Raw genomic sequence first — 25,930 nt, 5'->3', positions numbered from 1 at the left:
TGCTGGTGTGCGTGTGCATCTCTGGTTTTGCTGACAGACTTCCTCCTGGCAGCCTGGCCAGCCTCTATTGGAGGGAAAGGGGAGAGGCGTGTTCTGAAGAAATAGAAAGTACTTCTGAAATAAGCAACTTAATGGAGTTAGGGTTTATTTTTTCTTTCCTTTTTTTTTTTTAAATATTTTATTCATTTATTCATGAGAGACACACAGAGAGAGAGAGAGAGAGAGAGAGAGAGAGGCAGAGGGAGAAGCAGGCTCTATGCGGGGAGCCCGACGTGGGACTCGATCCTGAGACTCCAGGATCACGTCCTGGGCCGAAAGTGGCGCTAAACTGCTGAACTACGGAGTTAGGGTTTAAAAAAAGTAGTTGTAGTTTCTAAATGTTTAACAATTAAACATTTTTGTTTATTAAATTAAACCTTTATTTTTTTAATTGACAACTTGTGTAACAACCAGATGTGGCACTCAAAGGAAAACTTCTGACAAATGTCTGAAAAAGGTTCCTACTGTGCATAGATGACTGTTTAAATGGCATTGTATCTTTAAAGCTCATGTTGGCTCATTGGAGATTGGAAAGGAGGAAAATCAAAAAGGAGCCTGGAGGTCGGGGAGGTGAAGGGCCAAAGTGTGGCCAGAGCTGCATTGGCCAGCAGTTGGTCAGCCAGTGTGCAAGTCGTGCTGGCTGTGTTGGTTTTTTTTGTTTTGTTTTGTTTTGTTTTAAGATTTATTTATTTATTTATGATAGACACAGGGAGGGAGGGAGGGAGGGAGGGAGAAGCAGGCTCCATGCCGGGAGCCCGATGTGGGGACTTGATCCTGGGACTCCAGGATCGCGCCCTGGGCCAAAGGCAGGTGCCAAACCGCTGAGCCACCCAGGGATCCCCGTGCTGGCTGTGTTGTGTTTTTCTTTTTCCTCTATGCCTTTTAAAACTCTCTGGTTACTCTTAAGGTTATTTACCTGGAAAGGAGATAGGAAGTCAGTTAAACTGCTTGAGTGAATTTAAAGACATAATGTTGCCAGAGTGGACGCACCCCCATTACAAGTCAGAGATCATTTCCCATGTGCGGGTTCAGTGTTTTCTAAATCTATTTCCCCCTTTAACTGTTTGGAAGTGCCAGCTAAATAAAACTGGACATGCTGTTAGAGTAATGTTTTGAGGGGCACCTGGGTGGCTCAGTCATTTAAACATCTGCCTTCGGCTCAGGTCATGATCTCAGGGAGTCTGCTTCTCCCTCTCCCTGCTGCTCCTCCTGCTTGTGCACTCTCCCTGTCAAATGAATAAGTAAACTGTAAAAAAAAAAGAATAATATTTTGAAATGTCTTTTTTTGTTGTTTTGGTAATAGACTTTATTTTTAGAGCAGTTTTAAGTTCATAGCAAAATTGAGCAGGAGACACAGAGATTTCCTATGCACCTCTGCTCCACAGTCATAGCCTTCCCCACTATCAGCATCCTTATCAGAGCAGTATATTTGTTATAGCTCATAATCACCCAGAGCCCATGGCACACATCACGGCTCGCCCCTGCTCCTGTGCGCTCTACGGGTTTGTACACATGTATGACCACGTGCGTCCACCCTCTTGGGCTGGATAGTTTCCCTGTCCTAAAACTCCTCACTGCCCTGTGTACCGCCCCCTCCCCAGCTCCATCCCTGATTGTCTCACTGTCTCACGTCTGCCTCCCGCCCCCTGAATGTCACGGAGCTGGAATCGTACACTCTGCAGCCTTTTCCAGATCGACTTCTTGCTCTTGGTAACATGCAGTTACGTTTCCTCCACGGCCTCCCATGGTGTGAAAGCTCTCTTTTTTAGTGCTTGATAATACTCGATTGTCAGAATGTCCCACAGTCCATTCACCTACTGAAGGACATCTTTGTTGCTTCTAAATTTTGGCAGTTATGAATAAAGCTGCTATAAACATCCATGTGCAGGTTTTTGTGTAGACACATTTTCAGCTCCTTTGGGTAAGTACGAAAGAGGTTGCTGGATCATAGGGTAAGAGTCTATTTAGTTTTTAAGAAACTGACAGACTGTCTTCCAAGTGGCTGAACTGTCTTTGCATTCCTACCACAGCAATAGCTTCTGGCTCTGCATCCTTGTCAGCACTTGGTGTTGTCAGTGTTGCAAATTTTAGTCACTCTAATAGGTGTGTGGTGGTTTTTCAGTTTTTTTTTTTTTTTTGAATCATACTCATTAGGGCATAATTTGCATAGAATAAAATACACCAATAGTGTATAAATCATTGAGTTTTGACAAACGATATACTTATATAACCACCGCTATGATCAAAATATAGAACATTTCCATTACCCCCAAAAAGTTTCTTTTTGTCTCCTTATAACCTCTAGCCCCAAGCAGTGTCTAATGGGCTTTCTGTCATTATAGATTGATTTTACTTGTTCTAGAATTTCATATAGGTGGAATCATAGAGCATATGCTACTTTGTATCTGACTTCTTTCACTCAGCATGATGTTTTTGAGATACATCTATTTTGTTGTATATATCTCATTGTTTTAATTTGCATTTTCTTGATGACATATGATGTGGGGCATTGTTTTATATGTGTGTTTGCCATCTGTGTATTTTCATTGGAGAGGTGTCTGTTCAGATCTTTCGCTCATTTTTAAATTGAGTTGTTTTCTTGTTTTAAGACTTGTTTATATGTTTTAGGTAACAGTCCTTTATCAATTATGTTTTCTGTAAGTATTTCCTCTAGTCTGGTTCATCTTCTCATTCTCTTGATAAAATGTCTTTGTTTAAAAGGAAGGAAAGAAACAATACCTATGAGTTGCTCACCGTGTTTCAGACACAATTTTGTAAGTGCTCTTTATAGATTTTTAAAAATTTTTGTGGTAAAATACACATTACATAAAATTTACCATCTTAGTGGTGCCTGGGTGGCTTAGTCAATTAAGCAGCTGACTCTTGATCTCAGCTCAGGTCTTTATCTCAAGGTCGTGAGTTCAAGCCCCATGTTGGGCTCTGTACTGGGTGTTGAGCCTACCTTAAAAAAAAATTACCATCTTAACCACTTTTTGGATGTACAGCTCAGTGGTATTAAGCACTTTCTCATTGCTGTGTAACTGCCATCATCATCCATCTCTAAACTTCCTTCTTGTAAAAGAAAAGAGTTCCCCATTAAACAATAACATCTATTCCCCTTCTTCCCAGCCCCCCTCTCCAGCCTCAATCAGTCTACTTTTGTCTGTATAAATTTGACTACTCTGGGGATCTCATATGGAATTATACAGTTATTTGTCCTTTTGTATCTGGCTTATTTCACATAGCGTAATGTCCTGAAGGTGCGTCTGTGTTGTAGCATGTGTCAGGATTTCCTGATGAAATGTCTTTTTAAAAAAGAAAAATGCATTGTAGTTTGGTCATTTATGGAGGCTGATCCAATTATTGAGGGTCAAACGTGACCCAGAAATGGGATTCTAGTTGCCAGTGAGGCAGTAGATGAAAAAGAACTTGTTGCATATAGACAAATCCTTCTTAAGAAGGCTTTGTAAGAGCCTCTTGTGGGGGTTCTATGTTGGGGAGGTAGAAAAATGGTTGTGAGCAGAGAAGCAGACACTATTTGTCTGCTTGGAGCTCAGGGCTTGCTTATTTACTTGTTTATTTGAATAGTTTAATAGTTCTGGGATCTATTTTTGAGATCTATTTAGAAACCAGAGCAGTGGGAATGCTGTAGGAGGGATGGAATCTTGCTGTTTTTAGTTTTCACTCTTTGGTAGCTTTTACATTTTATGTATGTGCATTCATTGCCTATTAATAACACAAATATTAATTGATATTCTGTTGTAGACAATAGCTTAGTGGAGTTTTTCTTTTTGAAGCAAGCCATCTGATTTCCCCTCAAACAAATTAGAATTTTTTAGAGAAATTCATAGGGAAATAGCACAATGCATAGCCAACAGGCAGTACATATACATATACAGATCCCACCCTCAATCCGTGGATCCCATCCTCAACCCGTGGAACCAGACGTGCTCCAGAGAGTAGTTTAGATCTTAGAAAAGTAGTACATTGTGTGTACTGTATATTATTTCACACTCTTAGCACCCTGTAATTCAACACATTAGGATTTCTGTCATGAAATACATGAATATTCTAAGCAGGATAATTAAAGGCTATAATTAGCTCTTTCTCAGTTTGGGTCAGAATTGGCTGCCAGACGATTTCAGGTCAGGGTTTTTGGAGCTGTTTATCTCTTAGAATTTGTGAGCAGGGGATTGTGGACCTGTATGCGGTGTAGGGTTGCTTGGCGGCAAGTCATTGTAGTAGGGTTATGAGGAGCAAGATGCTGACAGGTGTCTATTCTCATTCTGTAGCTTGAAGCCTCCAGCTCTGAATCTGCAGTCCTGCTATTTCTATCTGTTTCAGGTGCGCTCCTTTTCTCAAATGAGCCAGTGTGGTCCATTCAGGTCGGTGGAGTTCAAGCCTTTCCTTGGTCTACTCTGCTTCTCTATATTGGTGGAATGACGTCTGTCTCAGTCAGTTCAGTTGGACATTTCTCACACTTGTCCCTTACCCTTCCCTCTTCTACATAGCTCTTGACTTAGTGATTTCTCACCTGGACCTTGCAAGTAAATTCTTGATTGTCATCTTCCATAATTGTCATTGTTGTTTTAGTGTAATGCACACGCAGAAAAGTGCACAGATCTAAGTGCAAAGCTTAATGACAACCTACCATGTAATCTGCCCCCAGTTAAGAAACATTGCATGGGGGATCCCTGGGTGGCGCAGCGGTTTGCGCCTGCCTTTGGCCCAGGGCACGATCCTGGAGACCCGGGATCGAATCCCACGTCGGGCTCCCTGCATGGGGCCTGCTACTCCCTCTGCCTGTGTCTCTGCCTCTCTCTCTCTCTCTCTCTCTCTGTGACTATCATGAATAAATAAAAAAAAGAAAGAAAGAAAGAAACATTGCATGGGGGATCCCTGGGTGGCTCAGAGTTTTAGCACCTGCCTTTGGCCCACGGCGCGATCCTGGAGTCCCGGGATTGAGTCACGTCGGGCTCCCTGCATGGAGCCTGCTTCTCCCTCTGCCTGTGTCTCTGCCTCTCTCTTTCTGTGTCTATTGTGAATAAATAAATAAAATCTTAAAAAAAAAAAACAAAACGTTGCATGTATCATCAGCACCCCACAAGGACCCCTCCCAACCACAGAACCACTGTCCTGAATTCTAAACCAGAGGCGGATTTGTTTGCTTTTGAACTTCGTATACATGGACTTCAGAGAGTGCTGTTGGCTTTTCACTGAATAAAATGTGAGATTAGCCCATATATTTGTACTTAGCTGTTAATCACTTATTCTCTTTGCCATAAGGTATTCAGTAATGTGGGTATACCACAATTCTGCTATAGTTGAGGTGGTTTTATTTTGGTCTATTATAATGGACCGTGCTGCCATGAGTTTTTCTAGATATTTTTGTAAGTTGGAAGACTTTTTGTAATTGAAATTTTTCGATTACTGTAGCTGTGTTTTGAGGAGCACACACATTTCTGTTGGGTGTACTCTTGGCTCCATGGCTGTGCTGGCTCACAGGATGTGCATATGTTCAACTTTCATAGGTGCAACCACTTTGGAAAGTGCTTTGTACAGTTTATACTCCATTAACACCATGTAAGGGAGTGTTTGGGTGGCTTCACAGCTTCATCAGTGTTGCATTCTCTTTTTCATTTTAGATTTCCTAGTGGATGTGTAGTGGTGGTGTTTTGTGGTTATAATTTGCATTTCTCTTGAGGACAAATGATGAGTTGAGGATCATTTCCTGTGCTTATTGGCAGTTCAACATAGTATTTTCAGAATGCTTTCCTGCAGGTTCAGCTGATGTACATCTCTTGTGTGTAGCTCACCTGACAAGGGAAAGTGTAAATGTTTGTGCACGGGCTCACCATTGAAGCACCTCAGTGTGGTGGAGGGTAACCCCATGTCAGAGCTGCCTGTTCAGAAAGCAGTCCTTGCCATTCCCTTCTGGGTTATGCTTTTGTGTCCCTATAAATAGTCAAAATTAATCTTTTTATAAAGTGCGCTACCGATAAAATGCCTTACCCCAGAGTCAAACATACATAAAAACTCATCATTTGACAAGGAGGTCAATACAGTGATCTCTCTTACTACTATGTCATTGGCAGCCTTATTATTGATCTAGAATATACAATCCTAGGGTGGGGAAGATGAGTGAAGGTGGTCAAAGGGGAGGCACCTCCAGTTATAAGATAAGTTCTGAAGATATAATGTACAGCATAGTGTCTGTCTGTAGTTAACAATATCTTGTGTATTTGAAAGTTGTTAGAATTGATCTTAAAAGTTCTCACCACACACATAAAATTGTAACCAAGGTTATAGATGTTAACTTACCTTATTTGTAGTAATCATTTTGTAGTATAGCCATATCAAATGTACACAATATCAAATCATTACATTGTATTCCTTAAGTTTATACCATTTTTTAAAAGATTTTATTTATTCTTTTTTTAAGATTTTATTTATTTATTCATGAGAGACACAGAGAGAGAGGCAGAGACACAGGCAGAAGGAGAAGCAGGCTCCCTGTGGGGAGCCCGACGCGGGACTCCATCCCCAGTCTCCAGGATCTCGCCCTGGACTGAAGACGGTGCTAAACCTCTGAGCCACCCAGGCTGCCCTTATTTATTTATTCATGAGAGACACACAGAGAGAAGCAGAGACATAGGCAGAGGGAGAAGCAGGCTCCCCATGGGAAGCCTGATGCAGGACTCGATCCCAGGACCTGGGGATCACAACCTGAGCCAAAGATGCTCAACCACTGAGCCACGCAGGTACCCCAATTTATACTATGTTATACTGCAGTTATATTTCAGTGAAATTGGGGGGGGGAACCTCCCATAATTCTAGGCATTGTATTCCTTGTGCGTGGAACTTCAGGCGAAAGATTTATACGATCTGAAGAGAAACCAGAGTATGTGGGTGGAAATTCACAGGTAAAACAAATGTGACAATGTGTCTCTAGGATATTAGTCCAGAGGTGGTGTGTGCACCCCAGAAAGAGATCGAGTTGATCTTTTAGAGTTTAGGAAGAAAATATACTTGTTATTTTTCTGATCCCGTTTGTTTGCTATTTTCTGCTGTATAGTGTATGATATAAACTATGTTATAGCATAACTTATACATATATAAATATATTGTTGCCAGATTTTTTTTTTTTTGATGAACAAAAAATAATTTTGAGGTTTATTTTACATAGGATAAAACAAAGCTCTTTTCAAAGAGTTTTGACAAATGTATACACCTACGGAACCAAAACTCCAGTCAAAATACCAGAATGTCTCTTCTCCGGGATCTTCCTCCTGGCTCTTTGCAGTCTTCCCTCATTGTCCCGCTGAAAATGGGCAGTCACTCATATGCCTCTGTCACTGTAGACTAGTCCTATCTTTTCTAGGATTTCTTACAAATTGAATCATGCAAGATATACTCGTTCACTTTATCTTTTCTGATTAACCTTTCTGAGATTCATCCATGTTGCTTATTTGGGCAATTTTTCCTTTGTGATTATTGAGTGGTATTTGAGAAGTATTTTCTTGTATGGCCATACCACCTTTGATCTATTCACCAGTTGCTGGTTACCTGGGCAGTTTCCAGTTTGGACTATTCCGAATCATGCATCTGTGAACATTCATGAACAAGTCTTTGTATGAACAGATGCTCTCATTTCTCTTGGCCAAATAAACTGACAAACTTTTCCAAAGCTGTCCCACCGTTTTGTATTCCACCAGCATTGTGGGAAAGTTCTAGTTGCTCTGTATCCTTGTCTGTGCTTGGTTTTGTCAGCAAAATATTAGCCATTCATTGGATGTGTAGTAGTATTTCATTGTGGTTGATTTGCATTTCACTGATGATGTTGAGCATCTTTTCCCATACTCTTTGGCCATTCTTGTATCCTTTTTTTTAAGTAACTCTGGGCCCAATGTGGGGCTTGAATTTATGACCCCAAGATAAGAGTGGTATGCTCTGCTGACTGGGGCCAGCCAGGTGCCCTTGTATCTTCTTTATTAGAAGTCTGTTTGATCTTTTTTTTTTTTTTTTCCAAAGATTTTATTTATTTATGAGACACACACACACAGAGGAGGCAGAGACACAAGCAGAGGGAGAAGCAGGTTCCATGCAGGGAGCCTGACATGGCACTCGATCCCCGGACTCCAGGATCACGCCCTGGGCTGAAGGCAAGTGGCAAACCACTGAGCCACCCAGGGATCCCCTGTTTGACCATTTTTAATGGGTTGTTTGTGTTCTTAATTGTTGAATTTTATGTATCCTGAACACAGATTGTTTGCATTTGTGTATTAACAAATATTCCTCCTGTTTTGTTCCTTGCCTTTTTTAAGAGAGGGAAAGTGGGGGGCATTGGGGGCTTAGTTGGGGGCTTAGTTGGTGGAGCATCTGCCTTCTGCTCAGGTCATGATCCCAGAGTTCTGGGATCTAGCCCTGTGAAGCCTGCTCACCCGGGAGTCTCCTCCTCCCTCTGCTCCTTCCCCCGCTCATGCTTTCTCTCTCTCTCTGTCAAATAAAATTAAAAAAAAAAAAAAAAAAAAAAAAAAAAAACAGAGAGTGGGAGGCAAGGAGAGAGAATCTCTGGCGGGCTCCCTGCTGAGTGCAGAGCCCTATGCAGGGCTTGATCTCAACCACCCTGAGCTCATGATCTGAGCTTCAAGAGTTGGATGCTTAACCAACTGAGCCACCTAGGTGTCCCTGCCTTTTCATTTCTTGGTGGCTTATTCATATATTGTACATATTCATTTGTTGACTCCTTAAGTTTTCACTTAAAGATGTACAATCAGGGGCACGTGGGTGACTTAGTGGTTGAGCATCTGCCTTCAGCTCAAGTCATGATCCCAGGGTCCTGGGATTAAGTCCTGTATCAGGCTCCCCTCAGGGAGCCTGCTTCTCCCTCTGTCTGTGTCTCTGCCTCTCTGTGTGTCTCTCATTAATAAATAAATAAAATCTTTTAAAAAAGAGAGATTTGGGGCAGCCCGGGTGGCTCAGCGGTGTGGTGCCGCCTTCGGTCCAGGTCATGATCCTGGATCGAGTCCCACGTCAGGCTCCCTGCATGGAGCCTGCTTCTCCCTCTGCCTGTGTCTCTGCCTCTCTCTCTGTGTGTCTCTCATGAATAAATAAATAAAATCTTTTAAAAAATAAAAAAAAGAGATTTGGAGGCTCTTGGTTTTCTGCATTAGCAGAAGGGATTGCTATAAACTGAATCTGGGCAACATGTGTTTGTTGGGGAGCCTACTCTGGTCTCAACATGAGTCCCAAACTTTGAGCAAGTTTGGGATAGAGTAATCTCAAAAGCAGTCCCACTTCAGAGGAATATTGTTTCTCATTGAGCACCTCCTGTATGCTCAGTGCACTTGTCGGCTGCTACCATGAGTGAGACAGCCAGAGTCCACCCAGCCATCTGCACCAAAAGATGTGGATGTATCCTTTCAGACAAGAGAGTGCTGCTATTGGGATTACTTCTCACAACTAATAGAAGTCCCCATTAGTCTGGAGCGTGTCCTGAATGACTGAGGATTACATACTGAAAAATTTTTTAAAAAAAGATTTTATTTATTCGTGAGAAACACAGGGAAAGAGAGAGAGGCAGAGACACAGGCAGAGGGAGAAGCAGGCTCCATCCAGGGAGCCTCACGTGGAACTCGATCCCGGGTCTCCAGGATCAGGCCCTGGGCTGAAGATGGCGCTAAACCACTGAGCCACCAGGGCTGCCCTACATACTGAAAATTAAAGCAGAATTTGTATCATGTTTTATAAGGCTGCTGGAAGCACAGAGCATCAGAGTCAACAATACCAACATCTGCCAGCCTCACCCCCAGACTGGCATCAGGATCTTAAATGAATGTTCTCGTCTGAGTCGGCCTTTCCCCTGACAGCAAATGGAGAGTAGGAGGAGTGACAAAACACACACACAATTCTTCTCTAAACCAAGAAAAAGGGGCGCCTGGGTGGCTGAGCATCTGCCTTCAGCTCAGGGTGTAATCCCGGGATCCTGGGATGGAGGCTCCCTCAACTGCAGGGAGCCTGCTTCTCCCTCTGCCTGTCTCTGCCTCGCTCTCTCTGTCTCTTTCATAAATAAATAAATAGAATCTTTAAAAAAAAAAAATCAAGGAAAAACTCAAACACTGGGCAGCAACTTGTGAAGCTGCTGCTCGAGTGTATTGCTGGAAATCCAGCACCAGTGCCCGAAGTTGGGTCAGCCGTGTTTCTTGAATTGAGGCTTCCAGGTATGTGGGTATCAGACTTCCAGGTCTGCCTTTGGAAGTGCACCATCCTAACATCTAATATCTTAGGACACGGGGCCAGCCCATAATAGTTGGGCTCCGGTGCAGTGAAAATGTGGACTGAGAAAACAGGAAAAGACCTCTTCTTTCTTCCCTGGTCTTTCTCAGCCTGCCACGGTGTTTTCATTTGTTACTTAACATCAAGCTTTCTTGGGCAGGGGGCACTCGAGGGGGAAGTGCAGACCCTCCCGGACACCTGTCCCTTCCAGACCCCATCTGGGACAGAGGATGGTCATGGGAGAGGTGCTGGTGCAGGAGGACAAGATGTGGGAGAGCTGGGGCTCCATGCCCCGAGCCTATACTCCATGTGTCATTGGGCTTCACTTACAAAACATAAATTCAGAAATGAAATTCTTGAGGATTTCAAGATGATGGTAGTAGAGCATTAAGCCGCCTCTGCGCGCCCTTCTGCACAGCACGCGTGTGGCTGAGCCGGCATGTGCCTCCACAGCCGGCCCCTCCTATGCAAGGGCTTTATATCATAAGCTGTGTAGTTTCTAAGTCATCTTGGAGCAAAGCATGGCAGTACAGTGCTTCACGCAAAGATCGGGCTCAGCAGGAAGGTCCCGAGCCCCAGCTGCAGGCGTCTCCTGGAAGCGACAGGTTTATGCTCTGAGGAGAGGATCCTGCTGGACCTGGACCTCATCAGGACTGGGACAGCCCGGCCTGCTGTAATGCGCATCATCGCATCACATTTCAGAGGTTTTCATGGAAAACTAGTGTTCTAGCAGTTTGCAGGGTAGGAAGTTCAGGCTGAGGCGATAGGTGTTGCTTGAGTTTCATTGCTGAGGAGTGACAAAAGTATAGACTACTTGGGGTTTCTGATTATTTTTTTTCCAGTATATTTTTCATTGTTCTAAACTGTCTCAAACTTGGTCAAGCTCTGTACTTACAACTTGTGCCCTATGAGTAGCCTCTGCTTCCTCTGGGGCGGAGGAGTGCCCGCCAGATTCGGGCCACCTCAGGCTGCTGGTGGTGGCGGCCCGGTGGCCTGTCGGCAGCACTGACCGTGGCGTGGGCACGTTGTTCCTTGCTCGTGGCAGAGGCAGCGTAGGGTAGGGGGTGACTGATGAGTAGGGGGTTTGACTGGGTGGGGGCGATGATTCAGGAAAGGCGGCACCGTACGTTTCCGTGTTTCACACAGTTGAGGAGACTGGTGGAAGACAGCGGTGAACAGAAGCGCCTCCAGCTTCAGTCTTCTCGGGGCTCAGGCTGAGTAATTGTCTTCCATTTTTGCAGGAAAAAAAAGCAGTATGGCTTGCTGTCAGGGCTCAGTTAGGACCGGAACCCGTTTTATAAGCATTTTTTTTTTAATTTATTTATTCAGAGAGAGAGAGACTGAGAGGCAGAGACACAGGCAGAGGGAGAAGTGGGCTCCGTGCAGGGTGCCTGACGCGGGACTCCATCCTGGGTCTCCAGGATCAGACCCCGGGCTGCAGGCGGCGCTAAACCGCTGCGCCCCGGGGGGTGCCCCGGAACCCGTTTCAAACTCTTATGTTAGTGATGCTGCTTTGAAGGAATGCTTGTTTGAGTCCCTAAGGTGGTTTTCTTGCCGCACCTGCTGGCTGAGTTTCTCAGGCTCCTTCTCTTCTGGGACGTGGCACAGGCGCCGTCTCTGTGCTGAGGACACTGGGGTGTGTGTCCAGCCGGCTTCACTAAGGGCTGGGAGACCTCTCCCTGTGGTGGTGGCTAAGGGACACGTCACATATCATGTGTCCACCTAACCTGCTTCTCACCCACCCCCATCCTAGTAATTGGTGCCCTTGTCTCCTGAGCATCCTGAGGTCTTCCCTCAGCCCACGCTTAGCAGTGTATCCACAGGCTGCATCTTTCTGTTTCCGAACCCCGTCCCCTTTCTGTCTTCACTGCCCCCAGGGTGTGAGTGCCACACGTCCTGGGCTCCTGGGGAGTCTCTGCACTGGTTTCCTCCTCCCACCTCTCACCTTCCAGGCCTAAAGGTCCACAGGTCTCCTCACATGTAGAGGATTCTGCTGCTGTCGTCGTCGTCCTCCTCCTCCCCCGCTTCCTTTTCTTTCTTTCTTTCTTTCTTTCTTTCTTTCTTTCTTTCTTTCTTCTTTCTTTCTTTCTTTCTTTCTTTCTTTCTTTCTTTCTTTCTTTCTTTCTTTCTTTCTTTTTTTTAAGATTTTATTTATTTATTCATAGAGACACACAGAGAGAGGCAGAGACACAGGCAGAGGGAGAAGCAGGCTCCATGCAGGGAGCCTGATGTGGGTCAATCCAGGGTCTCCAGGATCATGCCCTGGGCTGCAAGCGGTGCTAAACCGCTGCGCCACCGGGGCTGCCCTCTTCTTTCTTTCTTTCTTTCTTTTCTTTTCTTTTCTTTTCTTTTCTTTTCTTTTCTTTTCTTTTCTTTTCTTTTCTTTCTTTTCTTTTCTTTTCCTTCTTTTCCTTCCTTCCTTCCTTCCTTCCTTCCTTCCTTCCTTCCTTCCTTCCCTTTTCCTTCCCTTTCTTCCCTTTCTTTCTTTCCCTCCCTCCCTCTCTCTCTTTCTTCTTTTTCTTTCTTTCTTTCTTTCTTCCTTTCCTTTCCTTTCCTTTCCTTTCCTTTCCTTTCCTTTCCTTTCCTTTCCTTTCCTTTCCTTCCTTCCCTTTCTTTCCGTTCTTTCCCTCTCTCCCTCCCTCCCTCTCTCTTTTCTTTTCTTTTCTTTTCTTTTCTTTTCTTTTCTTTTCTTTTCTTTCTTTCTTTTTTTTTTTCTCGCAGGTGTGGGGAGGGAGAGGGAGAAGGGCAGAAGCAGACTCCCCGCTGAGTGCAGAGCAGATGCATGGCTGTGAGATCGCTCAGCCACCTGTGCCAGGTGTCCCTGCCTCCACCGTCTGGGTGGTCATTGCCGCTCACACGTCGTTGATGGCCTTGGAGCACTGTCCGCCCTGTACAACACGTTTTTATCAACACAGCAGTTTCCTTTGCCAGTTGTGAGATTAAACTATGAGATTTTTCTCCCCTTTACAGTAGATTATCTTTGCCACTTGTTATAGGTGAATGACTTAGAGTAACTGGTCTCTCCTTTTTTTCCCCTGAAAACAGGTCAGCAATTCAGCCTCGTGTCTCTGTGGTTAGTTGTGTAGGTGAAAGGGTTTGAAACGATTTCCAGACCCCCTCTTTGGGATTGCTAACGTGGAGGAGGTCCTTCCCATGGGCCCCTTCTGCACATTGACTGCAGGTGTGGCTCTTGGACTTGGCTCCTGCCTTCTGTTTTTTCACTCTGCCTTGGGACTGCAGTTTCTTAAATGGGGCCACCACAGTAGCCTGGGTCCCAGAGTGAGACGAATGTGGAGCAGACCAGCTGCTGTGTAGTGTGAGTGTCAGATGATAGATCCAAACCTTTGCTGTGAGCCACAGAGATCTGGGGGCCATTTGTTACCACAGCAGGATTCAGCCTTGCTGGCTGGTGGATGTTGTGTGCTGTGCTGAAGGATCATGGTTTGGGAGATACTGCTCTGTGAGACGATTGCTGCATTGAAGATGGGACAGATAATTCTTCCGAGGGAGAAGAAATCCAGAGTATGGACTATGGTGTCACCACCGACCATGGCTTCTTAGGTCATAATTTGGAAGCCCAGGGATGAGATGGTGTGTGTATGTAACCGATGTCAGCCGTGTTGGGTGAATGAGAGTATGCAGGTGTCAGGGTCAGTGTGTGAACGTGGCCATGGTACTGTCCTGTGTACTCCCAAACTGAGGTCGTAGTGCTTAGCCTGAGGCCCAGGACGAGGATCAGGAGTCAGTGAGAATTACGGTGAGGTGACATTTCTTCCTTTTTAAAAAAATTTATTTGAGAGAGAGGACATAAGCAGGGAGAGTGGCAGGCATAGGGAGAAGGAGAAGCAGCCCCCCTGCTTTGATGGACTTGCTCCCACGACCCTGGGATCATGACCTGAGCCAAAGGCAGACGCTTCACTAACAGAGCCCCTCAGCCACCCATCAAGTGACATTTCATTAACTATGTTTTGTCCCACAAAGTTGTGCTTGGATTTTGATGGGACTCTAAGATGTCATAGATGCCCACAGAAGGGATGAGGATGAGAGTTATGGTCCAGAGTAGGCTTTCAGGTTGTCGGGAGCAAAGGTCCAGTCCAGTGTAGACCAGCACTTCTTTTTTTTTTTTTTTTTTTTTTTAGACCAGCACTTCTGTGGAACTCAAGCAAGTGAGTAGCTGGGGGAGTCAGATGGTCTCCAAACGTTCTCTGTGTGTGTGCTTACCTTGTCACGGGTGTCATGGATATGCCGGACGTTGTGCACAGTTCCTAGCCTGGCATAGATGGCCTAGATGCACTGGACATTTTTAAAGTTTCCAAAAATGTTTTCTTTTTCTTTGCATCACTTCAGACATCTAGAAAAGCTGTAAAAATAGAACAGGAAATTCCCATTTCCCAGATTCCCCAAATAGTCACATTTACCACACATGCTTTATCATTTTTTTTTCTGAAATTGAGAGTAAGTTGCATGCATGATGGATTTTTACCTCTAAAGTATTCCCACGTGTGTTTCCTTTTTTTTTTTCTTCCCCCACGTGTGTTTCCTAAAAACATTATCTTCCGTAACCATGGCACTGGCACCAACGCCAGTGAGCACTGGTACAGTACTGTGATCTAGCCCAGTGACCTTGCTTTGACTTCAGCGGTCATTTGCTGAAGAATTTCATTGCAAAAGAAAAACCAGAATGGTTCTCAGAGTGGGGTCACACTTTCATTGACCTCTTCTCATTTGTCACTATCCCTCAGCCTTTCTTTGACTCTCATGGCATTGACATTTTCGAGGAGGACAGGCCCTTTATTATGTAGGATGCCCCTCGGTTTGTCTGATGTTTTTCCTCCTGGTGAGATAATGCTAGTTATTTTTAGCAGGAAGTCCAGAGGTGAGGTGGTGTGCACCCCATCGCGGGGGTATTGCTGCCACTTTGTGCCATGGCAGGAGGGAAGGTGTCTGCAGGTCTCTCCCCTGCACCTCTACAGTTACTCTGGTTCCTTCCAGAGTGGTCTTCTCATCTACAAGACACCAAACCAAGTTGGTGCTGTGTGGATGGATCACAATTGTGAAGTTTTTAAAATTTCTGAAATACTCTAAAAAACTTGAGAGACGGTGGCTCAGTCAGTGAAGCGTTTGCCTTTGGCTTAGATCATGATCTCAGGGCCCTGGGATTGAGCCCCACCACAAGGTCCCTGCTCTGCGGGCAGTCTGCTTTTCCCTCCCTCAGCCCCTCCCCCTGCTCGGGTTCTCTCTCTCAAATGGATAAATAAAAAATCCTAAAAAATATATACTATTTTAAAAAAAATAAAAACTTCAGTGATTCCAGAGTAAACCTAATAATGACTGATTTGCATCCAGATGTGTGTTTTTGAGTAGGGAGAAGTCTCACACCTTGTGAGATCTTTCCAGCTCCGGGGGTGTGTCTTTCTGAGTGAGTGAGCCATGGCACAGCAGAGAAGGATGTCAGGAGGCTCTCTGCGAATCTCATTATTCAGAGCTCTGGGCTGAGGCCATTGGTGTGCAGATCTCATTTGTAAGAGTTCCCATTCCAGGCACCAAGTACAGGAGGGTGAGCACGGAGAGGAAGAGATGTGTGCAAGTCTGAATCTGTGTTAAAATCATTAACATTTGTTGAAGTAAAAGATACTTAATTTCTTATCAGGGTCCTTTCCATATGTTTGAAACCATCAGCTTTTGTGTTGCTGCTGTAAATTTTGATTTGTGGTTCAAGACGTGCAACTTCTCAGTTCTCAGAGGTGCTCAGTACCCCCAGGCTGCTGTCCTGTGATTCACGCTTCTGGTCGTTTCTCACCGAGTGATTTGTGATTCTGCCATCTGACTAGCTTGTTGTACTGTTTGTTTCTTTATCTTTCTCTTTCATCTGTTATTCATAATTGTCAGGGTCTTATAAACATTTATATTCTTGTATTGAGCTTCATTACAAATCTTTCAGGATAAGAGAGAAAGTGAGTGCACAAGCAAGTGTGCATGCATGGGGCAAGGGAGAGGAACAGAGAGGATCTTAAGCAGTCTGCACGCCCAGCACAGGGCCTGACACGGGCTCCATCCCAGGATCCAGAGATCATGACCTGAGCCAAAATCAGGAGTCAGATGCCTAACCTGCTGAGCCACCCAGGCGCACCTCAATTAAAGTTTTTATTTTATTTATTTTTTAAGATTTATTTATTCATGAGAGACACAGACTGAGAGAGAGAGAGAGAGGGCAGAGACATAGAGGGAGAAGCAGGCTCCCTGTGAGGAGCCTGATGTGCGGGACTCCATCCCAGATCCCGGGATCATGACCTGAGCCGAAGGCAGGCATCCCACCGCTGAGCCACCCAGGCTTCCCGCAATTAAAGTGTTTTTAAAGAGCACCTCAGAGAGGTCCTGGGATGGAGTCCTGAGGCCCATGTTGGGCTCCCTGCAGGGAGCCTGCTTCTCCATCACTCTGTGTCTCTCACGAATAAATAAATAAGATCCTTAAAATAAATAAAGTACACCTCATGTTAGGTATTTGTGACGGTAGGTGTGAGACACGGGCACTCACAGCCTTGCCGCCTGCAGGCCACCGCAGGGAAGTGGATCAGGGTGCACAAGCAGGATGGGACTTCCAGTCCTGAAATTCAGGCCACTTGATGGTAGTGTTGGGAAGGCAGAGGTCCAGGGAGGATCCCCTCACCTGGGTTTATCAACACCTTCAAGCTACTATAATGTTTTTGCTGCCCTTTTTAGTTTGTAAGGCAACTAATCAGAATTATCCTGCTGTGTTTTATTTTTAGCTTAGAAAAGGCAGGCAGTGGTCAGCCATTCACCTACCCTGAAGGGGAGTGAGGATTTCATAGCTAATTGAACTCCATAGAGAACCTGAAAACAGTTGTAGTGTATTTTACCTTGAATGTAACCTACATAGAAAAATCACTTATATCTGTAATTTGGGTACCAGTGTGATCACACCCCAGGTAAAGAAATAGGCCATTGCTAGCACAGAAGTATAGAAAATAGCACTGTGAAACCCTGGCACATTATCAGCATTTTTTTTTTAGCATTTTGTTAATTTAAAAAAATTTTTTTTAATTTATCTGTTCATTTGAGAGAGAAAGTGTGTGTGTGCATGCGTGAGTGGTGGGGGTGGAGCAGAGGGAGAGGGAGGGAGGGAAAATCTCAAGCAGATTCCCCACTGAGCACTGAGCCCTACCTGGACCTCAGTGCCACAACCCTGAGATCATACCTGAGCTGAAATCGAGAGTTGGACACGTAACTGATGGCACTACCCAGGCGCCCCACAGGTGGCTTTTTTTTTTTTTTTAAATAATAACTCCTGTCTGTTGAAGTATACTATTTGTACAGAAAAGTACATGTATCATACCTGTGTAACTTGGTGAATTTTCACAGAAACTCACCTATGTAATCAGAACCTAGATTTAAAAATAAAAAGTTAAAAAAAAGTTAAAAAAAATAAAAATAAAAAGTTACCAGGATGTCTGGGTGGTTTTTAGGTACGTTTCATGGCTCATACACATATGAGAAACTTCCTCTTAGATGAAAGTGGAGACATTCCACCATCTTCACCTGTCAAGGGGGTGGGGCGGTGGTGGCAGTGTCCAGAGATAGCCAGGTTGGAAGTCTCATACGCCATAGGTCAGAAGCTGTCAGTGGGTGGTGTGATAGCACCTTGCCTCCATTTAGACACCCTGCGTGCACTTGGAGCTTGAGGTTTCCTGACAGCACCTGCACCACGGAGACCCCAGGAACAGTCTCCATCATCACCTTTAATTGGAAACCTTGGGACTCAGACACAAAGGAGGTCCTTGAGGGGGCAGGACCCTGTCCCTAAGGCAGTACTCAGCCCTTCCTACGTGCACAGAGGTCAGTGACACTCTAGAAAAGTATAAGCTGAGGACCAATGTGGAGGGAGTGCACTTACTATGAAAAGCAGAAATAAACGCTGGGAGAGCTGTGTATGCTCTGTGAAGGAGGGAAGAGCTGGCTTCGCTGGAGTTCCCTTGTCGGCATTGTGCCCAGCGCTGGCTGGCTTCACGCCGCGTGGAGGACAGGCAGGTGTGTGTGCTGTTGTCCTGCTGGACACTGGGCTTCCTGTAAGTTTTCAGGGTGACGATAGGACAGATAGCAGATTCTGTCTGTAGGAAAAGTAAGTCTGGACTTACTGGAAGTCTGGAAGTGGAGCTGGAGGTAATATGGTTTTCATCTCACTAAACACCTGAGCATTTGTAAATATTACCTGAGTTAATCACCAAGACTTTAAGAGGGAGATGCTGCGATCTGTTTCACGAGGAAGAAAGCTGAGCCTCAGTGACGTGACTGCTCTACGAGATCAGAGGCCTGCGGGCTGGGTAGTAGAGCCTGTTCTGACAGCCCGGCCTTCCTGGTGATGTCAGGAGAATGATTTGTCTGAGGACAGGGGCTCAGCTGCTGTATGTGGAAGGAAAGGGAGGAAAACTTGCCCTGTATAGTTGTCATGTATGTTACGCTAAGAACTGAGTGGCCATCGGGGTCTTAGTCACGTTCTCTAAGCTGAGAGTTGATTCAGATCTCATACTAGCAGTAAGGGTGTTTACCTGTGGTTTTTTCTGTTTTATTCATGTGATATGCTTGTTTTAAGTAGCTTTTTATTACATGAGACTGGGCCCTTTTTAGTTCCACAGTGTGGACTGAGGGTCTGTGTCATGTATACCAGGGATTCTTGTAAGCTCCGGGTTGTAGCAGTGACCCCAGCAGGGAAGGGCTTTGCTCTTAGGGAGCTTGCGGCCTGCTGAGGGTGACTATAAGCGATCCTGGGTGTAACGTAGAGTCATGTGGCCATGGTGAAGGCAGGGCCGGTAGGGAAGGCTCTTAGGTGGGTGAGATGTGGGAGGGAACCTCCTTGCAGCAGGTGAGGGCAGGAAGGGATGAGAGGCAGGGGACGTGGGGTAGGAGCCTCTGGGGAGTTGGAAGGGGAAGAAGGATGGGGAGGGAAGGGCCACTACCCAAGGGCAGTAGGGAGGAGGCTGACTTTCCCTTTGGCCTTTTTGTGTCTGAACACTGCATGCATATTTTCAGAAACTCAACTGTAGCTGCTGGGTGCAGACAGACCCAGAGAAGGGCTGGGCAAGAGAGGCCAACAGCACGGGAGGGACTTGCCCAGGGCATCTCTTCTCTGTGGTGGGGCCGTCCATGTACTGTGGGGTGTTGGCAGCATCCCTGTCTGGCCTCCAGACACTGCTCAGTGTCCCTGGGAGCTGAGAATCACTGCACAGGAGCAGCCTGGGGGACAAGGGGGGGCGGGTAGGTGGTATGGCAGCTTGTGGTTGGGGCTGTAGATACATGGGTTTTCCCACTAGTTTTTGCATGCATTGATGGTTCTGGTGTGTCATTGTGATTCTGTGACATGTTGTCACCTGTATAGGTATGTTTTGTGTGTCTTGGTGGTGGTGTGATTGAGATGCAGATGACACATCCAGCACACACAGGACTCCTTGTTGTTCCCTCTTTGGGGCTACACGCTCCTCCCTCCCCCAGCACCCAGCCAGCCCCTGTCTCTTCCCCAAGCCTGTGATTTTGTCATTTTGAAAATGTTACTTTAAATGGACTTATGGAGGATAAAACTTCTGGGGCCTGGGTTTTTTTATTTGGCACAGCGCCCTGCACAGTGGGTGCTGTACCAGGAGCTCATTCCGTTTAGTTGCCGAGTGGTGTTCCGCGATGTGGAGGAGCCGCTGTGTGCTGAACCATTCTCCCATCGAAGGGCATTGGAGTAGTTTCCCATCTTTGAGTGTTCCAAATAAAGCTGCTGTGAGCATTCCTGTGCAGGTTCCTGTGTGAGCGTAAGTGTTTGTTTCTCCTGGATACATGCCCAGGAATGCAGTTGGTCCTCGCCCTCTGATACATGTGTGAGACTTTGGGAGAAACTGCCAGGCTGATTTCCCAGGAGGCTGCGCTGTGTTACCTTCCCACCAGCAGTGTAGGGAGACCTCTCCCTCCTCATCCTCCCTGTCACTTGGTGTTGTCAGCCTGGTAAGTCTTACCTGTCCTAATAGGCATCGAGTGGCATCTCATGGCAGTCTTAATTTCCCTTGCCCTAGTGGCTAATGAGGTTAACTGTTCATCTTTTCATGCTTAGTTGCCTCCTCTGTCTTTGGTGAAGTGTTTTCTGTTTTTGTTTTTTTTTAGTTTTTTGCCTATTTTCTAAGTGGATTATTTTCTTACTGTTCCCTTTAGATAGATCTTTATAGTCAACATGAGTCCTTTGTTGATATATGATTTGTAAAAATTGGACAAGACAAAAAAGTGGCCTGTCTTTTTAGTGTCTTAACATGGCTTCTGGTAGAGCAGATGTTTTTAGTTCTGATGATGAGTATGTTGTGAGGTGAGAGCTGATGGCTTGTGGACCACGTGAATCCTGTGTTTCTGGCCTGAGCACCTGGGTGATGCTGTTCACTGCTAGGGGGAGCTCTGGAGAGGAGCTGACGTGAGGCCTTATTAGAGATGGTCAGTGCAGGTACAGAGGGAGGTATCAGGAAGATGGGGAAGAGATTAGGCCCACAGTGTAGGAAATGTGGAGTTTGGAGTCATTTAGGAATGTATAGAGGTGAAGGTCACAGGCCTGGATGAGCTTGTCCAGGCAGGAAATGTGGACAGAGACACACAGAGGCTGGAATCTTGGTCTGGGGCATTGGACATGGAGATGTAAAGGAGAGTCCAGTATGGATTGAAAAAAGGGAGCCCCAAGAAGTTGAAACAGGGAAGTGTATGGGTGCTGGATGCCAGGAAGCAGGTAGTCCAGGTTCTGCTCTGTCCACTGAGGCTGCAGGACTGACTGGTGCTCCTCATAAGGGAAGTAAAGGGACAGGGAACTTGATGTCCATGCATTCGAGGGATGGAGTGTAGGGGGAGGAAACCAGGCAGCAAGTGTCAAAACCCTGCCAGTTGGCTTACTTTCTAGCCCTCAGCTAGAGTGTTGGCAAGAATTACCTTGAAAATGTCACCAAAGTGGGAGGGACATGTGCCCTCCATCCACATGCTGAATCTTTCCTTGGCAGGTGTCCAGGTAGGGCAGTAGTGGACAGAGCTGACCACCAAGATGGGTGCCCTGGGTGGACCTACAGAGGTCAGCTGAGTACTCTCAGCTGGTGGTTTGGCCATTTATATGCGGACAGTTCAGGCACTAATATTTAACTGGGTGTGAGATCAGAGACCAGGAGTCTGTGGAGCTATTTTTATTTTTATTTATTTATTTTTTAAAAAGATTTTATTTATTTATTCATGAGAGAGAGAGAGAGAGAGAGAGAGAGAGAGAGAGAGGCAGAGACACAGGCATAGGGAGGAGCAGGCTCCATGCAGGGAGCCTGATGCGGGACTTGATCACGGGTCTCCAGGATCACACCCTGGACTGAAGGCGGCGCTAAACCGCTGAGCCACCGGGGTTGCCCTGTGGAGCTATTTTTAAATCTTACTCTTTAAAGATGTTTGACTTGCATTACTTTTTTTTTTTTTAATAAATATACTTCAGTTATGTCAAGGAAGTTATATTAAAGGTGAACCAGAGTATTGAATTGTAAACCCTTCCCCTGAAATTTAATATCTCTGGCTCTTATGTGCTCAGTGTAAAAGGTGATAGGGTTCTTCAAAAGCAGTGATTTTTTTGTTCTTAATTAAGAAATAGCCACAAAATTACATTGCTTAATGACCCAGATAGACTTGTATATTTATTTTAAAAGGAATAATGCAGATTAAATCATGTTTAGTCTCTTTTGCCTACTTATATTTGGCTGGTCTGAAGAATGTATTTATTTACTAGTGTTTTATTTTTATTTATTTTTTAAAGATTTTGATTTATTTATTCATGAGAGACACAGAGAGAGGCAGAGACCCAGGCAGAGGGAGAAGCAGGCTCCATGCAGGAAGCCCGATGTGGGACTCGATCCTAAGACCCCGGGATCACACCCTGAGCCGAAGGCAGACGCTCAACCGCTGAGCCACCCAGGTGTCCCTATTTACTAGTATTTTAAAGTCATGAAATGCCTCTTTGTGGTTTCATTCATTAAGTGAATCATAACACGTGGAGTGAGCTTGAAGTGGGCTTCTTCATGGCTTCTTCACACAAGATGAAGCTCCAGTGGAATTTGGGGACACTTGGGCTCTATGTTCTGCTGTAAATGGGACACCCCATCCTCCAGTCTGGTAGGCAGGTGCTGACAGTTGGCTTTTCTTTTTCAGGTGCACATTCAGGTTCCCGAGCACAAACATCAAGATCACGTTCACTGCCCTGTCCAGTGAGAAGAGGGAGAAGCAGGAGGCTCCCGAATCCCCGGTGAAGCCTGTGCAGGCCCACATCTCGCCCCTGACCATCAACATTCCAGACACCATGGCCCACCTCATCAGTCCCCTTCCCTCCCCCACGGGAACCATCAGGTACAGCAGCTTATGTGGTGGGCAGGGGTCACCATAGGGTTGGGCTGTGGGGTCATGCCTACTGAGATGGATATAACCACATCTCAGTTTCATTCCTCACCTTCTGCCTTGGGACTCAAAGAAGCTGTCATAAATCACAATGATAGCCAGGAGTACACAGCAGCGCCAGCTCCCTTCCTGGAATGGACATGTGCAGAGAGGGAGGTGTGAGGGGGCTTCACATGCCATTCAGTTTTTGAACACCCTTTGCTCCCCATTTCCTGAGTATGAAACACAGTTCCCAAGTGATCCTGGTCTTCACTTATGGACTCTCTGTATTTGAGTGTAAGGTGAAGGGGCAGGTAATTTGCTATGTTGCTGTAAACTCTGAGATAACGTTTTCATTTGCGTTTTTAGTTTGCTGCAGTTTCATGTAAATTCTCATGACTTGTACTTTGGATTGATGAGTTTGACCACAGTGATGAAGCAACCCACTTGTGTTTGTCTTGATGTCCTAAGAGAGACTGGGTGCTTCAGAAAGCAGAGGTCTGTGGCTTCGGGGCACACTCTTGGTACAGAACCCAGAATCCAGAGCACAGTGCTTAGGTTGTGCTGAGGTCTCAGAGGACAGTAGCTGAGGGTCAGGTCAAGAACAGCCATGGGATCCTGCAGACATGTGTGATCAGAGCAGGTTAGGTGGCCATGTGTGGTCGAAGTGCTGTGATGTGGGGCAGAACTCAAAGGAGTCAGTCTTCCTAGGTTCTGTTGGCTCTCGGAAGAAGGGAATAGTGTGTATCTGGGTGTCTTCTGCTTAGCTGTGAGTAATGTAGATGTAGGTGCAAAATGAATGCCTGTGCTGTGCTCTTGAATCAGACTTCTGCTGTCCAGATTTGTCCAGGGCACAGCTGGGCGGTAGGGCAGGGTTTGTCTTGTCTGTCCAGGCTGACACTGCATGTGGCAGAGCCAGGGAGAGGACACGGGGAACTGGTGGCTCTGGCTTATATCTTTCAGGCAGACACGTCTGTTTCTTAAAAATGAGCATCAGCGGTAGGCTTCTGGAAGGGTATCTGTGTTGGGTTTTATTTTTCAAGTGGAGGGAGTGGCGAGTGGACTGGCTCTGGCGTCTTGCATAGCACCTGCTATTGGCATCAGGCCCCTCCCTCCTCTGCCTCCATCCTGTGGCTGCTGTGTTGTGGAAGTTGCCTCTGTCTCTCCCACTTGGTTGAGTTTGTCTCATGTGACTACATGGACCAAATAGCCATTGTGTCAGCAGAGGGACAACAGTTAGCAACCACATGGCCAGAGTTTTGTACAGCACTGTGTGAAAGTACACAGAGTGACAGATGAAGAGGAGGAAGTCCTGTGTACCCCAGTGGGAGAGCAGCCTACAGAGGGGCAGCAGCAGTGGAGACAGGCACACCAACTCCCTAGACAATGGCATGGGCACTCAGGGCCAGGGCGGGGTGGGGGCATGGGGAAGAGCTCCTGACCCAGCCCCTCCTCATCTTCTGCTCTGTCTTCCTCTTGTTTTGTTTGCTCGTCTCTCCCCACACCCTGGAGCCTCACACTGCAGCCAGTGTTGATCAGTGTAGCGCCTGCACTGGGTGGTTCAGCAGCATGGGAGCCTGACTGCAGATGACTTACGGCTGGAGCAGATTTGCCTTTTCCAAACCCAGCAGCCAGCCCTGTGGGGCCGCTCACCTTCCCATGGCAGCACTTCTTACTGGTAGCTAGTGTTTAAGTTAAGATGCTGCGTCTAAAGAAGTGCAGTCCTGCTGCTTCTCTCCCCAGTAGTACTTGCAGACTGTTCCTGGCCTACGGTAAACACCTGTCCAGTGAGTGAATGCATGTACTGTTGGTGTATGTTCATTGTAGAGAGGCCAATAGTGCTGCACACGGTGCTGGGCCTCCTCCCCTTCCCTCTCCTTCTGCTCCACTTTCAGCTCAGGTTTTCAGAGGTAACTCCTGTTTTTTGGTATTTTTTCCAGAAATTTTCTATATATTTGTAATATATATTGCAGTATTTTCCTCCCCAAACACAACTCAGATGTAACCGCACATACTGTTGTGTAGCTGGATGGATTTCTTAGACGATCTTACCGTAATTCCCTCCCATTTCCATAGCTCATTCTCGTTTTAAAATATGGTCCTTTATAGAAAAGGGAGCAGGAGCTCAAATGTGCAGCTTGGTGAACCACCACAGGTGAGTGTGGATGGCCTTCGGTCATCACAGAGATCAAGAAGCAGCACCCTAGCCTTGCCTTTGTGAAAAAAAGCATGTCTTTAAAAATCAGTTCCTTGGGTGCCTGGCTGGCTCAGTCAGTCAGTAGAACATGCAACTCTTGATCTTGGACTTGTTTGAGCCTCATGTTGAAGGTAGACTTTACTTTAAAAATTAATTAATTAATTTTAAAAAATAAGTTCCTGTTTCCGCATTTAGGGTATGTTGTGTCCTAACTGACCTGATGCATATGCTCCAGGGCCTGATGCCACCTGGGTCCATGTCCACGGCCTCATCCCCTTTCTGTGCTCCCTGCACTTGGCCAGCCGCCTTCATCTCTCTCTAGACTGTCCCTGACCTTTCTAGTGTAGCTGGAGGCCATGTCCTTGGTGGGAAGGGAGTCAGTGGAGCACGTGCTCTGTGGCCCTCTACCGGGCTGGAGCCCTGGGGCCATCACATGTGGCTCTGTGTCCTTGGTAAGTTCTAGAACCATCTAGAGCCTCAGTTTCCTCACTGGTGAAACAAGTGGACCACCACCCTCTTTGAGAGTTTGTTTTATGATTATGTAACTAAGATAACACATGTGGAAGCAGATACCTCATTTCCACGTTTTCTGGAGTGATCTTAAATTTCTAAGAGAATTAAGGAGTCCATTTTCCATAGGAAATGCTGATGCTCTCCTACTTTGTACTTGAAATCAGAACGGGTCATTGAAGCACAGTGTGACGTATGTTCTCTAATAGTCTGATAGCAGCAACCTTTTCCCATCCACAGTGCTGCAAACTCCTGCCCATCCAGCCCCCGGGGAGCAGGGTCTTCGGGGTACAAAATGGGCCGTGTGATACCAGCTGACCTCAATTTAATGGCCGACAACTCGCAGCCAGAAAATGAAAAGGAAGCTTCTGGTGGAGACAGCCCAAAGGTAAATGTTTTATAGCCTTGAAACAGAACCCAGAGGCCGTCACGTAGCCAGCTGTCCTCACTTCTTTGCTTGTAGGTCTAGTAACATCCCCAACTGGG

At 46.0% G+C, this 25,930-nt stretch overlaps 1 protein-coding gene across 1 annotated transcript in view; it reads left to right on the top strand.

The window, feature by feature from the left end:
* The window catches only part of FOXK2 (forkhead box K2), a 71,877-nt gene that overhangs the window by 23,778 nt on the left and 22,169 nt on the right, over positions 1-25,930 (top strand). The window contains exons 2-3 of the mRNA XM_025999410.2: positions 22,516-22,710; positions 25,685-25,832. Coding sequence (XP_025855195.2) covers positions 22,516-22,710; positions 25,685-25,832 — 343 coding nt within the window. The remainder of the gene's footprint in view (positions 1-22,515; positions 22,711-25,684; positions 25,833-25,930) is intronic.

The sequence above is a fragment of the Vulpes vulpes genome, chromosome 2 (genome assembly GCF_048418805.1).
Source record: "Vulpes vulpes isolate BD-2025 chromosome 2, VulVul3, whole genome shotgun sequence".
NCBI lineage: Eukaryota > Metazoa > Chordata > Mammalia > Carnivora > Canidae > Vulpes > Vulpes vulpes.
The sequence above is the reverse complement of the archived record's forward strand: the minus strand, read 5'-3'. Positions and strand labels throughout refer to the sequence as shown.